The sequence below is a fragment of the Oncorhynchus clarkii genome, chromosome 13 (assembly GCF_045791955.1).
Source record: "Oncorhynchus clarkii lewisi isolate Uvic-CL-2024 chromosome 13, UVic_Ocla_1.0, whole genome shotgun sequence".
In the NCBI taxonomy this organism is placed as follows: Eukaryota; Metazoa; Chordata; class Actinopteri; order Salmoniformes; family Salmonidae; genus Oncorhynchus; species Oncorhynchus clarkii.
Window position 1 is genome coordinate 27947746 of NC_092159.1, and position 23499 is coordinate 27971244.

General features: G+C 44.6%; 2 protein-coding genes across 2 annotated transcripts in view; one reads left to right on the forward strand and one right to left on the reverse strand.

Moving 5' to 3' along the window:
- LOC139364513 (merozoite surface protein 9-like) overlaps positions 1–23499 on the reverse strand; it is a 324715-nt gene that overhangs the window by 164952 nt on the left and 136264 nt on the right. The gene's annotated exons all lie outside the window — the stretch shown is intronic.
- The window catches only part of LOC139364514 (zinc finger protein 271-like), a 31660-nt gene that overhangs the window by 7337 nt on the left and 824 nt on the right, over positions 1–23499 (forward strand). Inside the window, exon 3 of the mRNA XM_071101304.1 lies at positions 18421–19566. Coding sequence (XP_070957405.1) covers positions 18421–19566 — 1146 coding nt within the window. The remainder of the gene's footprint in view (positions 1–18420; positions 19567–23499) is intronic.

Below are 23499 nucleotides of genomic sequence, written 5' to 3' on the forward strand. Positions count from 1 at the left end.
GGTGACATTTCGCCTGATTTCAGTATGTCTACACTCCGAATTTGTTTTGTCACAATCATTGTATTATCTAAACCGCTGTGAAATATATTTTCTAAAACCTCAAATATTGTATTTAAAGCAGTTTGAAGCTGGTGTACAAAATCCTAAGGGAAAATACTAAAATAGACACTTAAGAATGGAAAGCATAGACATAGATCAGATCTGTGACTTCTTAGACTTGCTTTCAATGAGTGGCATATCTATAACACAAATTTCTATGTGAAGTTCGTCAGGTCACCCAAAAAGTGACATGTTGCAGCTTTAAGCCCTATAAACAGGTCATTGTATGAATTTAGATAATTACAGAGCATGTGACCAAGTCTCCAAAAGGCTTTTCAGCCAATCATATTTCATGTCTTTTAGAATGGGCTTCCCGGATCTTGTTTTCCACTCACAGCTGGTGATGTCATTGACATAGCTGTCCCCCAGTATTAGTTATGGGCATGTTAATGAGGCAGTACAGACCCAGTGGAAGAGTCCTGAGTGTTGTTAAGTATTATAAAGATTGGTGGGGGACTGGCAATCTAACAGTACAGACCCAATGGAAGAGACGGGCAATGTAACAGTACAGACCCAATGGAAGAGACGGGCAATGTAACAGTACAGACCCAATGGAAGAGACGGGCAATGTAACAGTACAGACCCAATGGAAGAGACGGGCAATGTAACAGTACAGACCCAATGGAAGAGACGGGCAATGTAACAGTACAGACCCAATGGAAGAGACGGGCAATGAAACATCCATAAAGGTTTTAGGAAATGTAAAACCTGGAGCTGACATCAGATCATCTTGAAACTTTCTCTGGAAAGTGAACTTTAATCAAGGTTTTATAATTATTTCCTGCTTTTCATTGTCAGTATGTTTTATATGGTCTAAAATTATTTCCTGCTTTTCATTGCCAGTAGGTTTTATATGGTTTATAATTAGTTCCTGCTTTTCATTGTCAGTAGGTTTTATATGGTCTATAATTAGTTCCTGCTTTTCATTGTCAGTAGGTTTTATATGGTCTATAATTAGTTCCTGCTTTTCATTGTCAGTAGGTTTTATATGGTTTATAATTAGTTCCTTGCTTTTCATTGTCAGTAGGTTTTATATGGTTTATAATTAGTTCCTTGCTTTTCATTGCCAATATGTCTTTTCAGCGTTATGATGTCAGTAACATACACAATGGTTGTGGATGTGATGGATATTGAAGGATCTTCTCTTCAGAAGCTGTTCCATTCACCACATTCAGTGTGCTTGTTCTGAGATATTTTCTTCAGACTTCTACTGAAGCAATTGTTGATAGCTAGAACACATAATTTTCAAGTTAAGATTCTCTTAAAAAAAACATGCTGAAGTCAGTGGTTGGAATCACTTCAGGGAATTGAAATATATGCTGAAATCTGGGGTTTAAAATCAGTTCAGGAAGCTGAAATGTATAGTGAAATGCATTTCTCTACATTGCAGTACTGTTTTATAGACAGAAAGATGAGAAAAGTGTTCATCAACAATCTGTGAATAGTCCTGCAGTATATTTTCCAACTGAAAGCCCCCCTAAATATCCTGACTTCGCCCCGTGTCTAGAAAAGTGGATTGGGCGCTATATAATTGTAATAATAACAGTAATGTCTTATTTGTAATACTTTTCAAATAAGTGGCACAAAAATATATGTATAATAACATCAAATCAATAACAACATTAAATCCTTAAATATCAAGCCAAAAGGTGGCTACTTAGAAGAATCTAGAATCTCAAAATCTCAAGGCTGATATCTATATCAGCAGGTTGTGTTCCTCTGACAGGTTGTTTTACTATATCAGACCACACCAGCACCAGTGTTCCTATATCAGACCACACCAGCACTAGTGTTCCTATATCAGACCACACCAGCACCAGTGTTCCTATATCAGACCACACCAGCACCAGTGTTCCTATATCAGAACACACTAGCACCAGTGTTCCTATATCAGAACACACTAGCACCAGTGTTCCTATATCAGAACACACTAGCACCAGTGTTCCTATATCAGAACACACTAGCACCAGTGTTCCTATATCAGAACACACTAGCACCAGTGTTCCTAAATCAGAACACACTAGCACCAGTGTTCCTAAATCAGAACACACTAGCACCAGTGTTCCTATATCAGAACACACTAGCACCAGTGTTCCTATATCAGAACACACTAGCACCAGTGTTCCTATATCAGAACACACTAGCACCAGTGTTCCTATATCAGAACACACTAGCACCAGTGTTCCTATATCAGAACACACTAGCACCAGTGTTCCTATATCAGAACACACTAGTACCAGTTTTCCTGTATCAGAACACACTAGCACCAGTGTTCCTATATCAGAACACAGTAGCACCAGTGTTCCTATATCAGACCGCACCAGTGTTCCAATGTCAGACCACACCAGCACCAGTGTTCCTATATCAGACCACACCAGTGTTCCTATATCAGAACACACTAGCACCAGTGTTCCTATATCAGATCACACTAGCACCAGTGTTCCTATATCAGACCACACCAATGTTCCTATTTCAGAACACACTAGCACCAGTGTTCCTATATCAGACCACACCAGCGCCAGTGTTCCTATATCAGACCACACCAGCGCCAGTGTTCCTATATCAGACCACACCAGCGCCAGTGTTCCTATATCAGACCACACCAGCGCCAGTGTTCCTATATCAGACCACACCAGCGCCAGTGTTCCTATATCAGACCACACCAGCGCCAGTGTTCGTATTACAGACCACACAAGCGCCAGTGTTCCTATATCAGACCACACCAGCGCCAGTGTTCCTATATAAGACCACACCAGCACCAGTGTTCCTATATCAGGCCACACCAGTGCCAGTGTTTCTACATCAGACCACACCAGCGCCAGTGTTCCTATATCAGACCACACCAGCACCAGTGTTCCAATGTCAGACCACACCAGTGTTCCTATATCAGACCACACCAATATTCCTATATCAGAACACACTAGCACCAGTGTTCATATATCAGAACACACTAGCACCAGTGTTCATCTATCAGAACACACTAACACCAGTGTTCATCTATCAGAACACACTAGCACCAGTGTTCATATATCAGAACACGCTAGCACCAGTGTTCCTATATCAGACCGCACCAGTGTTCCTATGTCAGACCACACCAGTGTTCCTATGTCAGACCACACCAGCACCAGTGTTCCTATATCAGACCACACCAGTGTTCCTATATCAGACCACACCAGTGTTCCTATATCAGAACACACTAGCACCAGTGTTCCTATATCAGACCACACCAATGTTCCTATATCAGAACACACTAGCACCAGTGTTCCTATATCAGAACACACTAGCACCAGTGTTCCTATATCAGAACACACTGGCACCAGTGTTCCTATATCAGAACACACTAGCACCAGTGTTCCTATATCAGAACACACTAGCACCAGTGTTCCTATATCAGAACACACTAGCACCAGTGTTCCTATATCAGAACACACTAGTACCAGTTTTCCTATATCAGAACACACTAGCACCAGTGTTCCTATATCAGACCGCACCAGTGTTCCAATGTCAGACCACACCAGCGTTCCTATATCAGACCACACCAGTGTTCCTATATCAGAACACACTAGCACCAGTGTTCCTATATCAGAACACACTGGAACCAGTGTTCCTATATCAGAACACACTAGCACCAGTGTATCAGAGCACACCAGCGCCAGTGTTCCTATATCAGACCACACCAGTGCCAGTGTTTCTATATCAGACCACACCAGCGCCAGTGTTCCTATATCAGACCACACCAGCACCGGTGTTCCAATGTCAGACCACACCAGTGTTCCTATATCAGACCACACCAATATTCCTATATCAGAACACACTAGCACCAGTGTTCATATATCAGAACACACTAGCACCAGTGTTCATATATCAGAACACACTAGCACCAGTGTTCATATATCAGAACACGCTAGCACCAGTGTTCCTATATCAGACCGCACCAGTGTTCCAATGTCAGACCGCACCAGTGTTCCAATGTCAGACCACACCAGCACCAGTGTTCCTATATCAGACCACACCAGTGTTCCTATATCAGACCACACCAGTGTTCCTATATCAGAACACACTAGCACCAGTGTTCCTATATCAGACCACACCAATGTTCCTATATCAGAACACACTAGCACCAGTGTTCCTATATCAGAACACACTAGCACCAGTGTTCCTATATCAGAACACACTGGCACCAGTGTTCCTATATCAGAACACACTAGCACCAGTGTTCCTATATCAGAACACACTAGCACCAGTGTTCCTATATCAGAACACACTAGCACCAGTGTTCCTATATCAGAGCACACTAGCACCATTTTTCCTATATCAGAACACACTAGCACCAGTGTTCCTATATCAGAACACAGTAGCACCAGTGTTCCTATATCAGACCGCACCAGTGTTCCAATGTCAGACCACACCAGCGTTCCTATATCAGACCACACCAGTGTTCCTATATCAGAACACACTAGCACCAGTGTTCCTATATCAGAACACACTGGCACCAGTGTTCCTATATCAGAACACACTAGCACCAGTGTTCCTATATCAGAGCACACCAGCGCCAGTGTTCCTATATCATACCACACCAGCGCCAGTGTTCCTATATCAGACCACACCAGCGCCAGTGTTCCTATATCAGACCACACCAATGTTCCTATATCAGAACACACTAGCACCAGTGTTCCTATATCAGAACACACTAGCACCAGTGTTCCTATATCAGAACACACTAGCACCAGTGTTCCTATATCAGAACACACTGGCACCAGTGTTCCTATATCAGAACACACTAGCACCAGTGTTCCTATATCAGAGCACACCAGCGCCAGTGTTCCTATATCATACCACACCAGCGCCAGTGTTCCTATATCAGACCACACCAGCGCCAGTGTTCCTATATCAGACCACACCAATGTTCCTATATCAGAACACACTAGCACCAGTGTTCCTATATCAGAACACACTAGCACCAGTGTTCCTATATCAGAACACACCAGCGCCAGTGTTCCTATATCAGGCCACACCAGTGCCAGTGTTTCTACATCAGACCACACCAGCGCCAGTGTTCCTATATCAGACCACACCAGCACCAGTGTTCCAATGTCAGACCACACCAGTGTTCCTATATCAGACCACACCAATATTCCTATATCAGAACACACTAGCACCAGTGTTCATCTATCAGAACACACTAGCACCAGTGTTCATCTATCAGAACACACTAGCACCAGTGTTCATATATCAGAACACGCTAGCACCAGTGTTCCTATATCAGACCGCACCAGTGTTCCTATGTCAGACCACACCAGTGTTCCTATGTCAGACCACACCAGCACCAGTGTTCCTATATCAGACCACACCAGTGTTCCTATATCAGACCACACCAGTGTTCCTATATCAGACCACACCAGTGTTCCTATATCAGAACACACTAGCACCAGTGTTCCTATATCAGACCACACCAATGTTCCTATATCAGAACACACTAGCACCAGTGTTCCTATATCAGAACACACTAGCACCAGTGTTCCTATATCAGAACACACTGGCACCAGTGTTCCTATATCAGAACACACTAGCACCAGTGTTCCTATATCAGAACACACTAGCACCAGTGTTCCTATATCAGAACACACTGGCACCAGTGTTCCTATATCAGAACACACTAGCACCAGTGTTCCTATATCAGAGCACACCAGCGCCAGTGTTCCTATATCAGACCACACCAGTGCCAGTGTTTCTATATCAGACCACACCAGCGCCAGTGTTCCTATATCAGACCACACCAGCACCAGTGTTCCAATGTCAGACCACACCAGTGTTCCTATATCAGACCACACCAATATTCCTATATCAGAACACACTAGCACCAGTGTTCATATATCAGAACACACTAGCACCAGTGTTCATATATCAGAACACACTAGCACCAGTGTTCATATATCAGAACACGCTAGCACCAGTGTTCCTATATCAGACCGCACCAGTGTTCCTATATCAGACCGCACCAGTGTTCCAATGTCAGACCACACCAGCACCAGTGTTCCTATATCAGACCACACCAGTGTTCCTATATCAGACCACACCAGTGTTCCTATATCAGAACACACTAGCACCAGTGTTCCTATATCAGAGCACACCAGCGCCAGTGTTCCTATATCATACCACACCAGCGCCAGTGTTCCTATATCAGACCACACCAGCGCCAGTGTTCCTATATCAGAACACACTAGCACCAGTGTTCCTATATCAGAGCACACCAGCGCCAGTGTTCCTATATCATACCACACCAGCGCCAGTGTTCCTATATCAGACCACACCAGCGCCAGTGTTCCTATATCAGACCACACCAATGTTCCTATATCAGAACACACTAGCACCAGTGTTCCTATATCAGAACACACTAGCACCAGTGTTCCTATATCAGAACACACCAGCGCCAGTGTTCCTATATCAGGCCACACCAGTGCCAGTGTTTCTACATCAGACCACACCAGCGCCAGTGTTCCTATATCAGACCACACCAGCACCAGTGTTCCAATGTCAGACCACACCAGTGTTCCTATATCAGACCACACCAATATTCCTATATCAGAACACACTAGCACCAGTGTTCATCTATCAGAACACACTAGCACCAGTGTTCATCTATCAGAACACACTAGCACCAGTGTTCATCTATCAGAACACACTAGCACCAGTGTTCATATATCAGAACACGCTAGCACCAGTGTTCCTATATCAGACCGCACCAGTGTTCCTATATCAGACCACACCAGTGTTCCTATGTCAGACCACACCAGCACCAGTGTTCCTATATCAGACCACACCAGTGTTCCTATATCAGACCACACCAGTGTTCCTATATCAGACCACACCAGTGTTCCTATATCAGAACACACTAGCACCAGTGTTCCTATATCAGACCACACCAATGTTCCTATATCAGAACACACTAGCACCAGTGTTCCTATATCAGAACACACTAGCACCAGTGTTCCTATATCAGAACACACTGGCACCAGTGTTCCTATATCAGAACACACTAGCACCAGTGTTCCTATATCAGAACACACTAGCACCAGTGTTCCTATATCAGAACACACTGGCACCAGTGTTCCTATATCAGAACACACTAGCACCAGTGTTCCTATATCAGAGCACACCAGCGCCAGTGTTCCTATATCAGACCACACCAGTGCCAGTGTTTCTATATCAGACCACACCAGCGCCAGTGTTCCTATATCAGACCACACCAGCACCAGTGTTCCAATGTCAGACCACACCAGTGTTCCTATATCAGACCACACCAATATTCCTATATCAGAACACACTAGCACCAGTGTTCATATATCAGAACACACTAGCACCAGTGTTCATATATCAGAACACACTAGCACCAGTGTTCATATATCAGAACACGCTAGCACCAGTGTTCCTATATCAGACCGCACCAGTGTTCCAATGTCAGACCGCACCAGTGTTCCAATGTCAGACCACACCAGCACCAGTGTTCCTATATCAGACCACACCAGTGTTCCTATATCAGACCACACCAGTGTTCCTATATCAGAACACACTAGCACCAGTGTTCCTATATCAGACCACACCAATATTCCTATATCAGAACACACTAGCACCAGTGTTCATATATCAGAACACACTAGCACCAGTGTTCATATATCAGAACACACTAGCACCAGTGTTCATATATCAGAACACGCTTGCACCAGTGTTCCTATATCAGACCGCACCAGTGTTCCAATGTCAGACCGCACCAGTGTTCCAATGTCAGACCACACCAGCACCAGTGTTCCTATATCAGACCACACCAGTATTCCTATATCAGACCACACCAGTGTTCCTATATCAGAACACACTAGCACCAGTGTTCCTATATCAGACCACACCAATGTTCCTATATCAGAACACACTAGCACCAGTGTTCCTATATCAGAACACACTAGCACCAGTGTTCCTATATCAGAACACACTGGCACCAGTGTTCCTATATCAGAACACACTAGCACCAGTGTTCCTATATCAGAACACACTAGCACCAGTGTTCCTATATCAGAACACACTAGCACCAGTGTTCCTATATCAGAGCACACTAGCACCAGTTTTCCTATATCAGAACACACTAGCACCAGTGTTCCTATATCAGAACACAGTAGCACCAGTGTTCCTATATCAGACCGCACCAGTGTTCCAATGTCAGACCACACCAGCGTTCCTATATCAGACCACACCAGTGTTCCTATATCAGAACACACTAGCACCAGTGTTCCTATATCAGAACACACTGGCACCAGTGTTCCTATATCAGAACACACTAGCACCAGTGTTCCTATATCAGAGCACACCAGCGCCAGTGTTCCTATATCATACCACACCAGCGCCAGTGTTCCTATATCAGACCACACCAGCGCCAGTGTTCCTATATCAGACCACACCAATGTTCCTATATCAGAACACACTAGCACCAGTGTTCCTATATCAGAACACACTAGCACCAGTGTTCCTATATCAGAACACACTAGCACCAGTGTTCCTATATCAGAACACACTGGCACCAGTGTTCCTATATCAGAACACACTAGCACCAGTGTTCCTATATCAGAGCACACCAGCGCCAGTGTTCCTATATCATACCACACCAGCGCCAGTGTTCCTATATCAGACCACACCAGCGCCAGTGTTCCTATATCAGACCACACCAATGTTCCTATATCAGAACACACTAGCACCAGTGTTCCTATATCAGAACACACTAGCACCAGTGTTCCTATATCAGAACACACCAGCGCCAGTGTTCCTATATCAGGCCACACCAGTGCCAGTGTTTCTACATCAGACCACACCAGCGCCAGTGTTCCTATATCAGACCACACCAGCACCAGTGTTCCAATGTCAGACCACACCAGTGTTCCTATATCAGACCACACCAATATTCCTATATCAGAACACACTAGCACCAGTGTTCATCTATCAGAACACACTAGCACCAGTGTTCATCTATCAGAACACACTAGCACCAGTGTTCATATATCAGAACACGCTAGCACCAGTGTTCCTATATCAGACCGCACCAGTGTTCCTATGTCAGACCACACCAGTGTTCCTATGTCAGACCACACCAGCACCAGTGTTCCTATATCAGACCACACCAGTGTTCCTATATCAGACCACACCAGTGTTCCTATATCAGACCACACCAGTGTTCCTATATCAGAACACACTAGCACCAGTGTTCCTATATCAGACCACACCAATGTTCCTATATCAGAACACACTAGCACCAGTGTTCCTATATCAGAACACACTAGCACCAGTGTTCCTATATCAGAACACACTAGCACCAGTGTTCCATATATCAGAACACACTAGCACCAGTGTTCCTGTATCAGAGCACACTAGCACCAGTGTTCCTATATCAGAGCACACTAGCACCAGTGTTCCTATATCAGAACACACTAGCACCAGTGTTCCTATATCAGAACACACCAATGTGCCTATATCAGAGCACACTAGCACCAGTGTTCCTATATCAGAACACACTAGCACCAGTGTTCCTATATCAGAACACACCAATGTGCCTATATCAGACCACACCAGCACCAGTGTTCCTATATCAGACCAGCACCCGTGTTCCTATATCAGAACACACTAACACCAGTGTTCCTATATCAGAGCACACCAGCGCCAGTGTTCCTATATCAGACCACACCAGTGCCAGTGTTTCTATATCAGACCACACCAGCGCCAGTGTTCCTATATCAGACCACACCAGCACCAGTGTTCCAATGTCAGACCACACCAGTGTTCCTATATCAGACCACACCAATATTCCTATATCAGAACACACTAGCACCAGTGTTCATATATCAGAACACACTAGCACCAGTGTTCATATATCAGAACACACTAGCACCAGTGTTCATATATCAGAACACGCTAGCACCAGTGTTCCTATATCAGACCGCACCAGTGTTCCAATGTCAGACCGCACCAGTGTTCCAATGTCAGACCACACCAGCACCAGTGTTCCTATATCAGACCACACCAGTGTTCCTATATCAGACCACACCAGTGTTCCTATATCAGAACACACTAGCACCAGTGTTCCTATATCAGACCACACCAATGTTCCTATATCAGAACACACTAGCACCAGTGTTCCTATATCAGAACACACTAGCACCAGTGTTCCTATATCAGAACACACTAGCACCAGTGTTCCTATATCAGAACACACTGGCACCAGTGTTCCTATATCAGAACACACTAGCACCAGTGTTCCTATATCAGAACACACTAGCACCAGTGTTCCTATATCAGAACACACTAGCACCAGTGTTCCTATATCAGAACACACTAGCACCAGTGTTCCTATATCAGAGCACACTAGCACCAGTTTTCCTATATCAGAACACACTAGCACCAGTGTTCCTATATCAGAACACAGTAGCACCAGTGTTCCTATATCAGACCGCACCAGTGTTCCAATGTCAGACCACACCAGCGTTCCTATATCAGACCACACCAGTGTTCCTATATCAGAACACACTAGCACCAGTGTTCCTATATCAGAACACACTGGCACCAGTGTTCCTATATCAGAACACACTAGCACCAGTGTTCCTATATCAGAGCACACCAGCGCCAGTGTTCCTATATCATACCACACCAGCGCCAGTGTTCCTATATCAGACCACACCAGCGCCAGTGTTCCTATATCAGACCACACCAATGTTCCTATATCAGAACACACTAGCACCAGTGTTCCTATATCAGAACACACTAGCACCAGTGTTCCTATATCAGAACACACTAGCACCAGTGTTCCTATATCAGAACACACTGGCACCAGTGTTCCTATATCAGAACACACTAGCACCAGTGTTCCTATATCAGAGCACACCAGCGCCAGTGTTCCTATATCATACCACACCAGCGCCAGTGTTCCTATATCAGACCACACCAGCGCCAGTGTTCCTATATCAGACCACACCAATGTTCCTATATCAGAACACACTAGCACCAGTGTTCCTATATCAGAACACACTAGCACCAGTGTTCCTATATCAGAACACACCAGCGCCAGTGTTCCTATATCAGGCCACACCAGTGCCAGTGTTTCTACATCAGACCACACCAGCGCCAGTGTTCCTATATCAGACCACACCAGCACCAGTGTTCCAATGTCAGACCACACCAGTGTTCCTATATCAGACCACACCAATATTCCTATATCAGAACACACTAGCACCAGTGTTCATCTATCAGAACACACTAGCACCAGTGTTCATCTATCAGAACACACTAGCACCAGTGTTCATCTATCAGAACACACTAGCACCAGTGTTCATATATCAGAACACGCTAGCACCAGTGTTCCTATATCAGACCGCACCAGTGTTCCTATGTCAGACCACACCAGTGTTCCTATGTCAGACCACACCAGCACCAGTGTTCCTATATCAGACCACACCAGTGTTCCTATATCAGACCACACCAGTGTTCCTATATCAGACCACACCAGTGTTCCTATATCAGAACAAACTAGCACCAGTGTTCCTATATCAGACCACACCAATGTTCCTATATCAGAACACACTAGCACCAGTGTTCCTATATCAGAACACGCTAGCACCAGTGTTCCTATATCAGAACACACTAGCACCAGTGTTCCATATATCAGAACACACTAGCACCAGTGTTCCTGTATCAGAGCACACTAGCACCAGTGTTCCTATATCAGAGCACACTAGCACCAGTGTTCCTATATCAGAACACACTAGCACCAGTGTTCCTATATCAGAACACACCAATGTGCCTATATCAGAGCACACTAGCACCAGTGTTCCTATATCAGAACACACTAGCACCAGTGTTCCTATATCAGAACACACCAATGTGCCTATATCAGACCACACCAGCACCAGTGTTCCTATATCAGACCAGCACCCGTGTTCCTATATCAGAACACACTAGCACCAGTGTTCCTATATCAGAACACACTAGCACCAGTGTTCCTATATCAGAACACACTAGCACCAGTGTTCCTATATCAGAACACACTAGCACCAGTGTTCCTATATCAGAGCACACTAGCACCAGTTTTCCTATATCAGAACACACTAGCACCAGTGTTCCTATATCAGAACACAGTAGCACCAGTGTTCCTATATCAGACCGCACCAGTGTTCCAATGTCAGACCACACCAGCGTTCCTATATCAGACCACACCAGTGTTCCTATATCAGAACACACTAGCACCAGTGTTCCTATATCAGAACACACTGGCACCAGTGTTCCTATATCAGAACACACTAGCACCAGTGTTCCTATATCAGAGCACACCAGCGCCAGTGTTCCTATATCATACCACACCAGCGCCAGTGTTCCTATATCAGACCACACCAGCGCCAGTGTTCCTATATCAGACCACACCAATGTTCCTATATCAGAACACACTAGCACCAGTGTTCCTATATCAGAACACACTAGCACCAGTGTTCCTATATCAGAACACACTAGCACCAGTGTTCCTATATCAGAACACACTGGCACCAGTGTTCCTATATCAGAACACACTAGCACCAGTGTTCCTATATCAGAGCACACCAGCGCCAGTGTTCCTATATCATACCACACCAGCGCCAGTGTTCCTATATCAGACCACACCAGCGCCAGTGTTCCTATATCATACCACACCAATGTTCCTATATCAGAACACACTAGCACCAGTGTTCCTATATCAGAACACACTAGCACCAGTGTTCCTATATCAGAACACACCAGCGCCAGTGTTCCTATATCAGGCCACACCAGTGCCAGTGTTTCTACATCAGACCACACCAGCGCCAGTGTTCCTATATCAGACCACACCAGCACCAGTGTTCCAATGTCAGACCACACCAGTGTTCCTATATCAGACCACACCAATATTCCTATATCAGAACACACTAGCACCAGTGTTCATCTATCAGAACACACTAGCACCAGTGTTCATCTATCAGAACACACTAGCACCAGTGTTCATCTATCAGAACACACTAGCACCAGTGTTCCTATATCAGACCGCACCAGCACCAGTGTTCCTATATCAGACCGCACCAGTGTTCCTATGTCAGACCACACCAGTGTTCCTATGTCAGACCACACCAGCACCAGTGTTCCTATATCAGACCACACCAGTGTTCCTATATCAGACCACACCAGTGTTCCTATATCAGACCACACCAGTGTTCCTATATCAGAACACACTAGCACCAGTGTTCCTATATCAGACCACACCAATGTTCCTATATCAGAACACACTAGCACCAGTGTTCCTATATCAGAACACGCTAGCACCAGTGTTCCTATATCAGAACACACTAGCACCAGTGTTCCATATATCAGAACACACTAGCACCAGTGTTCCTGTATCAGAGCACACTAGCACCAGTGTTCCTATATCAGAGCACACTAGCACCAGTGTTCCTATATCAGAACACACTAGCACCAGTGTTCCTATATCAGAACACACCAATGTGCCTATATCAGAGCACACTAGAACCAGTGTTCCTATATCAGAACACACTAGCACCAGTGTTCCTATATCAGAACACACCAATGTGCCTATATCAGACCACACCAGCACCAGTGTTCCTATATCAGACCAGCACCCGTGTTCCTATATCAGAACACACTAACACCAGTGTTCCTATATCAGAGCACACCAGCGCCAGTGTTCCTATATCAGACCACACCAGTGCCAGTGTTTCTATATCAGACCACACCAGCGCCAGTGTTCCTATATCAGACCACACCAGCACCAGTGTTCCAATGTCAGACCACACCAGTGTTCCTATATCAGACCACACCAATATTCCTATATCAGAACACACTAGCACCAGTGTTCATATATCAGAACACACTAGCACCAGTGTTCATATATCAGAACACACTAGCACCAGTGTTCATATATCAGAACACGCTAGCACCAGTGTTCCTATATCAGACCGCACCAGTGTTCCAATGTCAGACCGCACCAGTGTTCCAATGTCAGACCACACCAGCACCAGTGTTCCTATATCAGACCACACCAGTGTTCCTATATCAGACCACACCAGTGTTCCTATATCAGAACACACTAGCACCAGTGTTCCTATATCAGACCACACCAATGTTCCTATATCAGAACACACTAGCACCAGTGTTCCTATATCAGAACACACTAGCACCAGTGTTCCTATATCAGAACACACTGGCACCAGTGTTCCTATATCAGAACACACTAGCACCAGTGTTCCTATATCAGAACACACTAGCACCAGTGTTCCTATATCAGAACACACTAGCACCAGTGTTCCTATATCAGAGCACACTAGCACCAGTTTTCCTATATCAGAACACACTAGCACCAGTGTTCCTATATCAGAACACAGTAGCACCAGTGTTCCTATATCAGACCGCACCAGTGTTCCAATGTCAGACCACACCAGCGTTCCTATATCAGACCACACCAGTGTTCCTATATCAGAACACACTAGCACCAGTGTTCCTATATCAGAACACACTGGCACCAGTGTTCCTATATCAGAACACACTAGCACCAGTGTTCCTATATCAGAGCGCGCCAGTGTTCCTATATCATACCACACCAGCGCCAGTGTTCCTATATCAGACCACACCATCGCCAGTGTTCCTATATCAGACCACACCAATGTTCCTATATCAGAACACACTAGCACCAGTGTTCCTATATCAGAACACACTAGCACCAGTGTTCCTATATCAGAACACACTAGCACCAGTGTTCCTATATCAGAACACACTGGCACCAGTGTTCCTATATCAGAACACACTAGCACCAGTGTTCCTATGTCAGAGCACACCAGCGCCAGTGTTCCTATATCATACCACACCAGCGCCAGTGTTCCTATATCAGACCACACCAGCGTTCCTATATCAGACCACACCAATGTTCCTATATCAGAACACACTAGCACCAGTGTTCCTATATCAGAACACACTAGCACCAGTGTTCCTATATCAGAACACACCAGCGCCAGTGTTCCTATATCAGGCCACACCAGTGCCAGTGTTTCTACATCAGACCACACCAGCGCCAGTGTTCCTATATCAGACCACACCAGCACCAGTGTTCCAATGTCAGACCACACCAGTGTTCCTATATCAGACCACACCAATATTCCTATATCAGAACACACTAGCACCAGTGTTCATCTATCAGAACACACTAGCACCAGTGTTCATCTATCAGAACACACTAGCACCAGTGTTCATATATCAGAACACGCTAGCACCAGTGTTCCTATATCAGACCGCACCAGTGTTCCTATGTCAGACCACACCAGTGTTCCTATGTCAGACCACACCAGCACCAGTGTTCCTATATCAGACCACACCAGTGTTCCTATATCAGACCACACCAGTGTTCCTATATCAGACCACACCAGTGTTCCTATATCAGAACACACTAGCACCAGTGTTCCTATATCAGACCACACCAATGTTCCTATATCAGAACACACTAGCACCAGTGTTCCTATATCAGAACACACTAGCACCAGTGTTCCTATATCAGAACACACTGGCACCAGTGTTCCTATATCAGAACACACTAGCACCAGTGTTCCTATATCAGAACACACTAGCACCAGTGTTCCTATATCAGAACACACTGGCACCAGTGTTCCTATATCAGAACACACTAGCACCAGTGTTCCTATATCAGAGCACACCAGCGCCAGTGTTCCTATATCAGACCACACCAGTGCCAGTGTTTCTATATCAGACCACACCAGCGCCAGTGCTCCTATATCAGACCACACCAGCACCAGTGTTCCAATGTCAGACCACACCAGTGTTCCTATATCAGACCACACCAATATTCCTATATCAGAACACACTAGCACCAGTGTTCATATATCAGAACACACTAGCACCAGTGTTCATATATCAGAACACACTAGCACCAGTGTTCATATATCAGAACACGCTAGCACCAGTGTTCCTATATCAGACCGCACCAGTGTTCCAATGTCAGACCGCACCAGTGTTCCAATGTCAGACCACACCAGCACCAGCGTTCCTATATCAGACCACACCAGTGTTCCTATATCAGACCACACCAGTGTTCCTATATCAGAACACACTAGCACCAGTGTTCCTATATCAGACCACACCAATGTTCCTATATCAGAACACACTAGCACCAGTGTTCCTATATCAGAACACACTAGCACCAGTGTTCCTATATCAGAACACACTGGCACCAGTGTTCCTATATCAGAACACACTAGCACCAGTGTTCCTATATCAGAACACACTAGCACCAGTGTTCCTATATCAGAACACACTAGCACCAGTGTTCCTATATCAGAGCACACTAGCACCAGTTTTCCTATATCAGAACACACTAGCACCAGTGTTCCTATATCAGAACACAGTAGCACCAGTGTTCCTATATCAGACCGCACCAGTGTTCCAATGTCAGACCACACCAGCGTTCCTATATCAGACCACACCAGTGTTCCTATATCAGAACACACTAGCACCAGTGTTCCTATATCAGAACACACTAGCACCAGTGTTCCTATATCAGAACACACTAGCACCAGTGTTCCTATATCAGAACACACTGGCACCAGTGTTCCTATATCAGAGCACACCAGCGCCAGTGTTCCTATATCATACCACACCAGCGCCAGTGTTCCTATATCAGACCACACCAGCGGCAGTGTTCCTATATCAGACCACACCAATGTTCCTATATCAGAACACACTAGCACCAGTGTTCCTATATCAGAACACACTAGCACCAGTGTTCCTATATCAGAACACACCAGCGCCAGTGTTCCTATATCAGGCCACACCAGTGCCAGTGTTTCTACATCAGACCACACCAGCGCCAGTGTTCCTATATCAGACCACACCAGCACCAGTGTTCCAATGTCAGACCACACCAGTGTTCCTATATCAGACCACACCAATATTCCTATATCAGAACACACTAGCACCAGTGTTCATCTATCAGAGCACACTAGCACCAGTGTTCCTATATCAGAACACACTAGCACCAGTGTTCCTATATCAGAACACACCAATGTGCCTATATCAGAGCACACTAGCACCAGTGTTCCTATATCAGAACACACTAGCACCAGTGTTCCTATATCAGAACACACCAATGTGCCTATATCAGACCACACCAGCACCAGTGTTCCTATATCAGACCAGCACCCGTGTTCCTATATCAGAACACACTAACACCAGTGTTCCTATATCAGAACACACTTGCACCAGTGTTCCTATATCAGAACACACTAGCACCAGTGTTCCTAGATCAGAGCACACTTGCACCAGTGTTCCTATATCAGAACACACTTGCACCAGTGTTCCTATATCAGAACACACTAGCACCAGTGTTCCTATATCTGAACACACTTGCACCAGTGTTCCTATATCAGAACACACTAGCACCAGTGTTCGTATATCAGAACACACTAGCACCAGTGTTCCTATATCAGAACACACCAATGTTCCTATATCAGACCACACCAGCACCAGTGTTCCTATATCAGAACACACTAGCACCAGTGTTTCTTATTGCCTCAGTTTGCTGCTTCGGCTTGTTGTTATTTCATTATTTTATTATTATTTTAACACACTTGCACCAGTGTTCATATATCAGAACACACTAGCACCAGTGTTCATATATCAGAACACACTAGCACCAGTGTTTCTTATTGCCTCAGTTTGCTGCTTCGGCTTGTTGTTATTTCATTATTTTATTTTCTTCTTGTACCATCGGCCATGGTCATAGGAGCCTATATTCATTGATACCTATATTCATTCATATTAATGAACCCCCTCTGTTGCAATCCAAATGCTAGGCTATAAACATGGGGTAATAATGTCTAGATGATTCTTTCTAGTGAACATTAGTTTATGAATTGCCTGGCTGGACTGTGGGACAGTGGAGATTAGTTGATGAATTGCCTGGCTGGACTGTGGGACAGTGGAGATTAGTTGATGACTTGCCTGGTAGGGCTGTGGTACAGTGGAGATCAGTTGATGAATTGCCTTGCTGGGCTGTGGGACAGTGGATGTGTAGGAATGATTCAAATAGAACTGTTAACAGTCATTACCCGGGTAGTATTGTAAATAACTAACGGCTTTAACCAATCAGCATCCAGGATCCAAATGTTGTGCTATAATGAAATATCTAGACCTCAATAGGAAGACTGTTTTGTCATATGGAGGTTTTAGTCAGGTGTCTGTTTAACTAAATACTTTGTTTGTCTTTGGCAGGAGAGAGACCAGGCTCTCCCTCTGACAGACGGAAGAGTCCTTCAGGGGAAACAGACCCAGAGACTCCCAAAGCAGTGAGACGACATCACTGCTCCCTGTGTGGAAGGAGTTTTACCAAGTTAGGGAACCTAAAAGAGCATGAGAGAAAACACACAGGAGAAAAGCCTTTCCAATGCTCCCAGTGTGGAAAGAGATTTTCACGAACTCATGAACTAATATTACATGAAAGGACACACACAGGGGAAAAACCACACAATTGCTCCCAGTGTGGAAAGAGTTTTACGCAGTTAGGGAACCTAAAAAAACACAAGAGAGTACACTCTGGAGAAAAGCCTTACCCCTGTTCCCATTGTGGAAAATATTTTAGGTTGTCAGAACACTTAAAATCACATGAGAGGACACACACAGGGGAAAAAACACACAATTGTGTCCAGTGTGGAAAGAGTTTTTCCCATCTAGGGAACCTAAAAAAACATAAGAGAATACACACTGGAGAGAAGCCTTACCCCTGTTCCCATTGTGGAAAGAATTTTAGGTTATTACAAAACTTAAAATCACATGAGAGGACACACACAGGGGAAAAACCACACAATTGCGTCCAGTGTGGAAAGAGTTTTTCCCATTTAGGGAACCTGAACAAACATAAGAAAATACACTCTGGAGAGAAACCTTACCCCTGTTCTCATTGCGGAAAGAATTTTACATTGTCAGAAAGCTTAAAATCACATGAGAGGACACACACAGGGGAAAAACCACACAATTGCTCCCAGTGTGGAAAGAGTTTTTCCCACTCAGCGACCCTGAATCAACATAAGAGAATACATTCTCGAGATAAGCCTTACCACTGTTCCCAATGTGGAAAGAATTTTGCATTGTCAGATAACCTGAAAGAGCATGAGAGGACACACACAGGAGAGAAGCCTTACCAATGCTCCCAGTGTGGAAAGAGATTTTCAAGATCACCGGACCTAAAGAAGCATGAAAGGACACACACAGGAGAAAATCCTTACCACTGCTCCCAGTGTGGAAAGAGTTTTACTGACTTAGATAGCCTGAACATACATAAGCTAAATCACTCTAAAGAGAAACCATACCATTGTTCCCAGTGTGGAAAGAGTTTTACTAAGCTAGGGAACCTGAAAAGGCATGTGGACAAACACACACAGGGGAGGATAACCTCAGAGTTTGGAAAGAGTTTTAGTTAGGGAACCCAATTGTGGAAAGACATTTTCCCAGACAGAGGACCTGAAAACACATGACAGAATAGAGAGGCTGTGTTCTAATGAGTCACTGTGTTCTGACTGATGTTTGACCGTTGTTTTATGTCACATTAAATCATATTGTTTATATTAAATTTAACTCAAATATAGGCCTCTACTTTTGTTTTAGTTTTTTCCTCTGGAGACATGATCATGTCTAAAATAAGATTACAATTTTAAAATGTGTTTAATCGAATACAAGTATGAACCCTTATTATTCCACAATGTGCTGATTGTAAAAATGATTTGATTAATGCAACATTATCTGAATAAACTGTATAGAACGATGTTAGCCGCTAGTGGACATTCATTATCTACATCTATGTACTTACAGAAATGAGTTATTTGAATGGCGGGCTGGAAGGTGGATAACACAACGTATCAGGACAGGTCTTGTGATTGGGTGAATGGATGGCTGGAGGGGTCTTCTGATTGGGTGAATGGATGGCAGGAGAGGTCTTCTGATTGGGTGAATGGATGTCAGGACAGGTCTTCTGAGTGGGTGATTGGATGGCTGGATGGTAGATAACACAACATGTCAGTCAGAACAGTAGGAGAGGGTTTTGGGAGCCTTTAACCTTTTTTATTTAAATTAGTTTGCTTCTTTAGTCTTTTTGGTTTTCAATAGGCTTTGTCTATTACAGCGAACACCTGGTAAAGAGGAACTTATCATCTCTGATCCACCTCAGTAGTCCGGTAGTGTCCACCTATCTGGTAAAGAGGAGGTGATCATCTCTGATCCACCTCAGTAGTACGTAGTGTCCACCTATCTGGTAATGAGGAGGTTACCATCTCTGGTCCCCCTCAGTAGTCCTGTAGTGTCCACCTATCTGGTAAAGATGAGGTTACCATACCTGATCCCCCTCAGTAGTCCTGTAGTGTCCACCTATCTGGTAAAGATGAGGTTACCATCTCTGATCCCCCTCAGTAGTCCTGTAGTGTCCACGTATCTGGTCAAGAGGAACTTACCATCATCTCTGGTCCACCTCAGTAGTCCTGTAGTGTCCACCTATCTGGTAAAGTGGAGGTGGGGTTTGCACATTGTAGTCTATTCCATTTGTCCTTAAGTGAAATTTCCACCCACCCGGGGAACCTGGCCATGCAAAACAAACTAGCCCGATATTTCTGCCTCATGGACATAGCAGGTTAGGAGGCTGAGGTTAGGAAAATGGTTAGCTAAATTGCTCTCCTAACCTGCTACGAAATGTCACTTCCGGTCGTAACTGTATTCCATCTAGTCACAACCGAGAATCATGAATTGACTTCCTGAAACTATTCAACCACTGTATTTCGTCTGTGAGCTAGTTGATCAACCAACAGTTTGAGTTGCCTGATCTTGTGGTTTCTGTTCACTAGGAGAGTCAGTATGTACAGTGGGGAGAACAAGTATTTGATACACTGCCGATTTTGCAGGTTTATCATAGGTACACTTCAACTGTGAGAGACCGAATCTAAAACAAAAATCCAGAAAATCACATTGTATGATTTTTAAGTAATTAATTTGCATTTTATTGCATGACAAGTATTTTATACATTAGAAAAGCAGAACTTAATATTTGGTACAGAAACATTTGTTTGCAATCACAGAGATCATACGTTTCCTGTAGTTCTTGACCAGGTTTGCACACACTGCAGCAGGGATTTTGGCCCACTCCTCCATACAGACCTTCTCCAGATCCTGCAGGTTTTGGGGCTGTCACTGGGCAATACGGACTTTCAGCTCCCTCCAAAGATGTTCTATTGGGTTCAGGTCTGGAGACTGGCTAGGCCACTCCAGGACCTTGAGATGATTCTTACTGCCCTGGCTGTGTGTTTCGGGTCGTTGTCATGCTGGAAGACCCAGCCACGACCCATCTTCAATGCTCTTACTGGGGGGAGGAGGTTGTTGGTCAAGATCTCGCGATACATGGCCCCATCCATCCTCCCCTCAATACGGTGCAGTCGTCCTGTCCCCTTTGCAGAAAAGCATCCCCAAAGAATGATGTTTCCACCTCCTTGCTTCACGGTTGGGATGGTGTTCTTGGGGTTGTACTCATCCTCCTCCTTCCTCCAAACACGGCGAGTGGAGTTTAGACCGAAAAGCTCTATTTTTGTCTCATCAGACCACATGACCTTCTCCCATTTCTCCTCTGGATCATCCAGATGGTCATTGGCAAACTTCAGACGGGCCTGGGCATGCGCTGGCTTGAGCAGGGGGACCTTGCGTGCGCTGCAGGATTTTAATCCATGACGGCGTAGTGTGTTTCTAATGGTTTTCTTTGAGACTGTGGTCCCATCTCTCTTCAGGTCATTGACCAGGTCCTGCCGTGTAGTTCTGGGCTGATCCCTCCCCTTCGTCATGATCATTGATGCCCCATGAGGTGAGATCTTGCATGGAGCCCCAGACTGAGGGTGATTGACCGTCATCTTGAACTTCTTCCATTTTCTAATAATTGCGCCAACAGTTGTTGCCTTCTCACCAAGCTGCTTACTTATTGTCCTGTAGCCCATCCCAGCCTTGTGCAGGTCTACAATTTTATCCCTGATGCGCTTACACAGCTCCCTGGTCTTGGCCATTGTGGAGAGGTTGGAGTCTGTTGGATTGAGTGTGTGGACAGGTGTCTTTTATACAGGTAACGAGTTCAAACAGGTGCAGTTAATACAGGTAATGAGTGGAGAACAGGAGAGCTTAAAGAAAAACTAACAGGTCTGTGAGAGTCGGAATTCTTACTGGTTGGTAGGTGATCAAATACACTGCTCAAAAAAATAATGGGAACACTAAAATAACACATCCTAGATCTGAATGAAATATTCTTATTAAATACTTTTTTCTTTACATAGTTAAATGTGCTGACAACAAAATCACACAAAATGTATCAATAGAAATCAAATTTATCAACCCATGGAGGTCTGGATTTGGTGTCACACTCAAAATTAAAGGGGAAAACCACACTACAGGCTGATCCAACTTTGATGTAATGTCCTTAAAACAAGTCAAAATGAGGCTCAGTAGTGTGTGTGGCCTCCACGTGCCTATATGACCTCCCTACAATGCCTGGGCATGCTCCTGATGAGGTGGCGGATGGTCTCCTGAGGGATCTCCTCCCAGACCTGGACTAAAGCATCCGCCAACTCCTGGACAGTCTGTGGTGCAACGTGGCGTTGGTGGATTTAGCGAGACATGATGTCCCAGATGTGCTCAATTGGATTCAGGTCTGGGTAACGGGCGGGCCAGTCCATAGCATCAATGCCTTCCTCTTGCAGGAATTGCTGACACTCCAGCCACATGAGGTCTAACATTGTCTTGCATTAGGAGGAACCCAGGGCCAACCGCACCAGCATATGGTCTCACAAGAAAGGACACACACAGGGGAAAAACCACACAATTGCTCCCAGTGTGGAAAGAGTTTTACGCAGTTAGGGAACCTAAAAAAACACAAGAGAGTACACTCTGGAGAAAAGCCTTACCCCTGTTCCCATTGTGGAAAATATTTTAGGTTGTCAGAACACTTAAAATCACATGAGAGGACACACACAGGGGAAAAAACACACAATTGTGTCCAGTGTGGAAAGAGTTTTTCCCATCTAGGGAACCTAAAAAAACATAAGAGAATACACACTGGAGAGAAGCCTTACCCCTGTTCCCATTGTGGAAAGAATTTTAGGTTATTACAAAACTTAAAATCACATGAGAGGACACACACAGGGGAAAAACCACACAATTGCGTCCAGTGTGGAAAGAGTTTTTCCCATTTAGGGAACCTGAACAAACATAAGAAAATACACTCTGGAGAGAAACCTTACCCCTGTTCTCATTGCGGAAAGAATTTTACATTGTCAG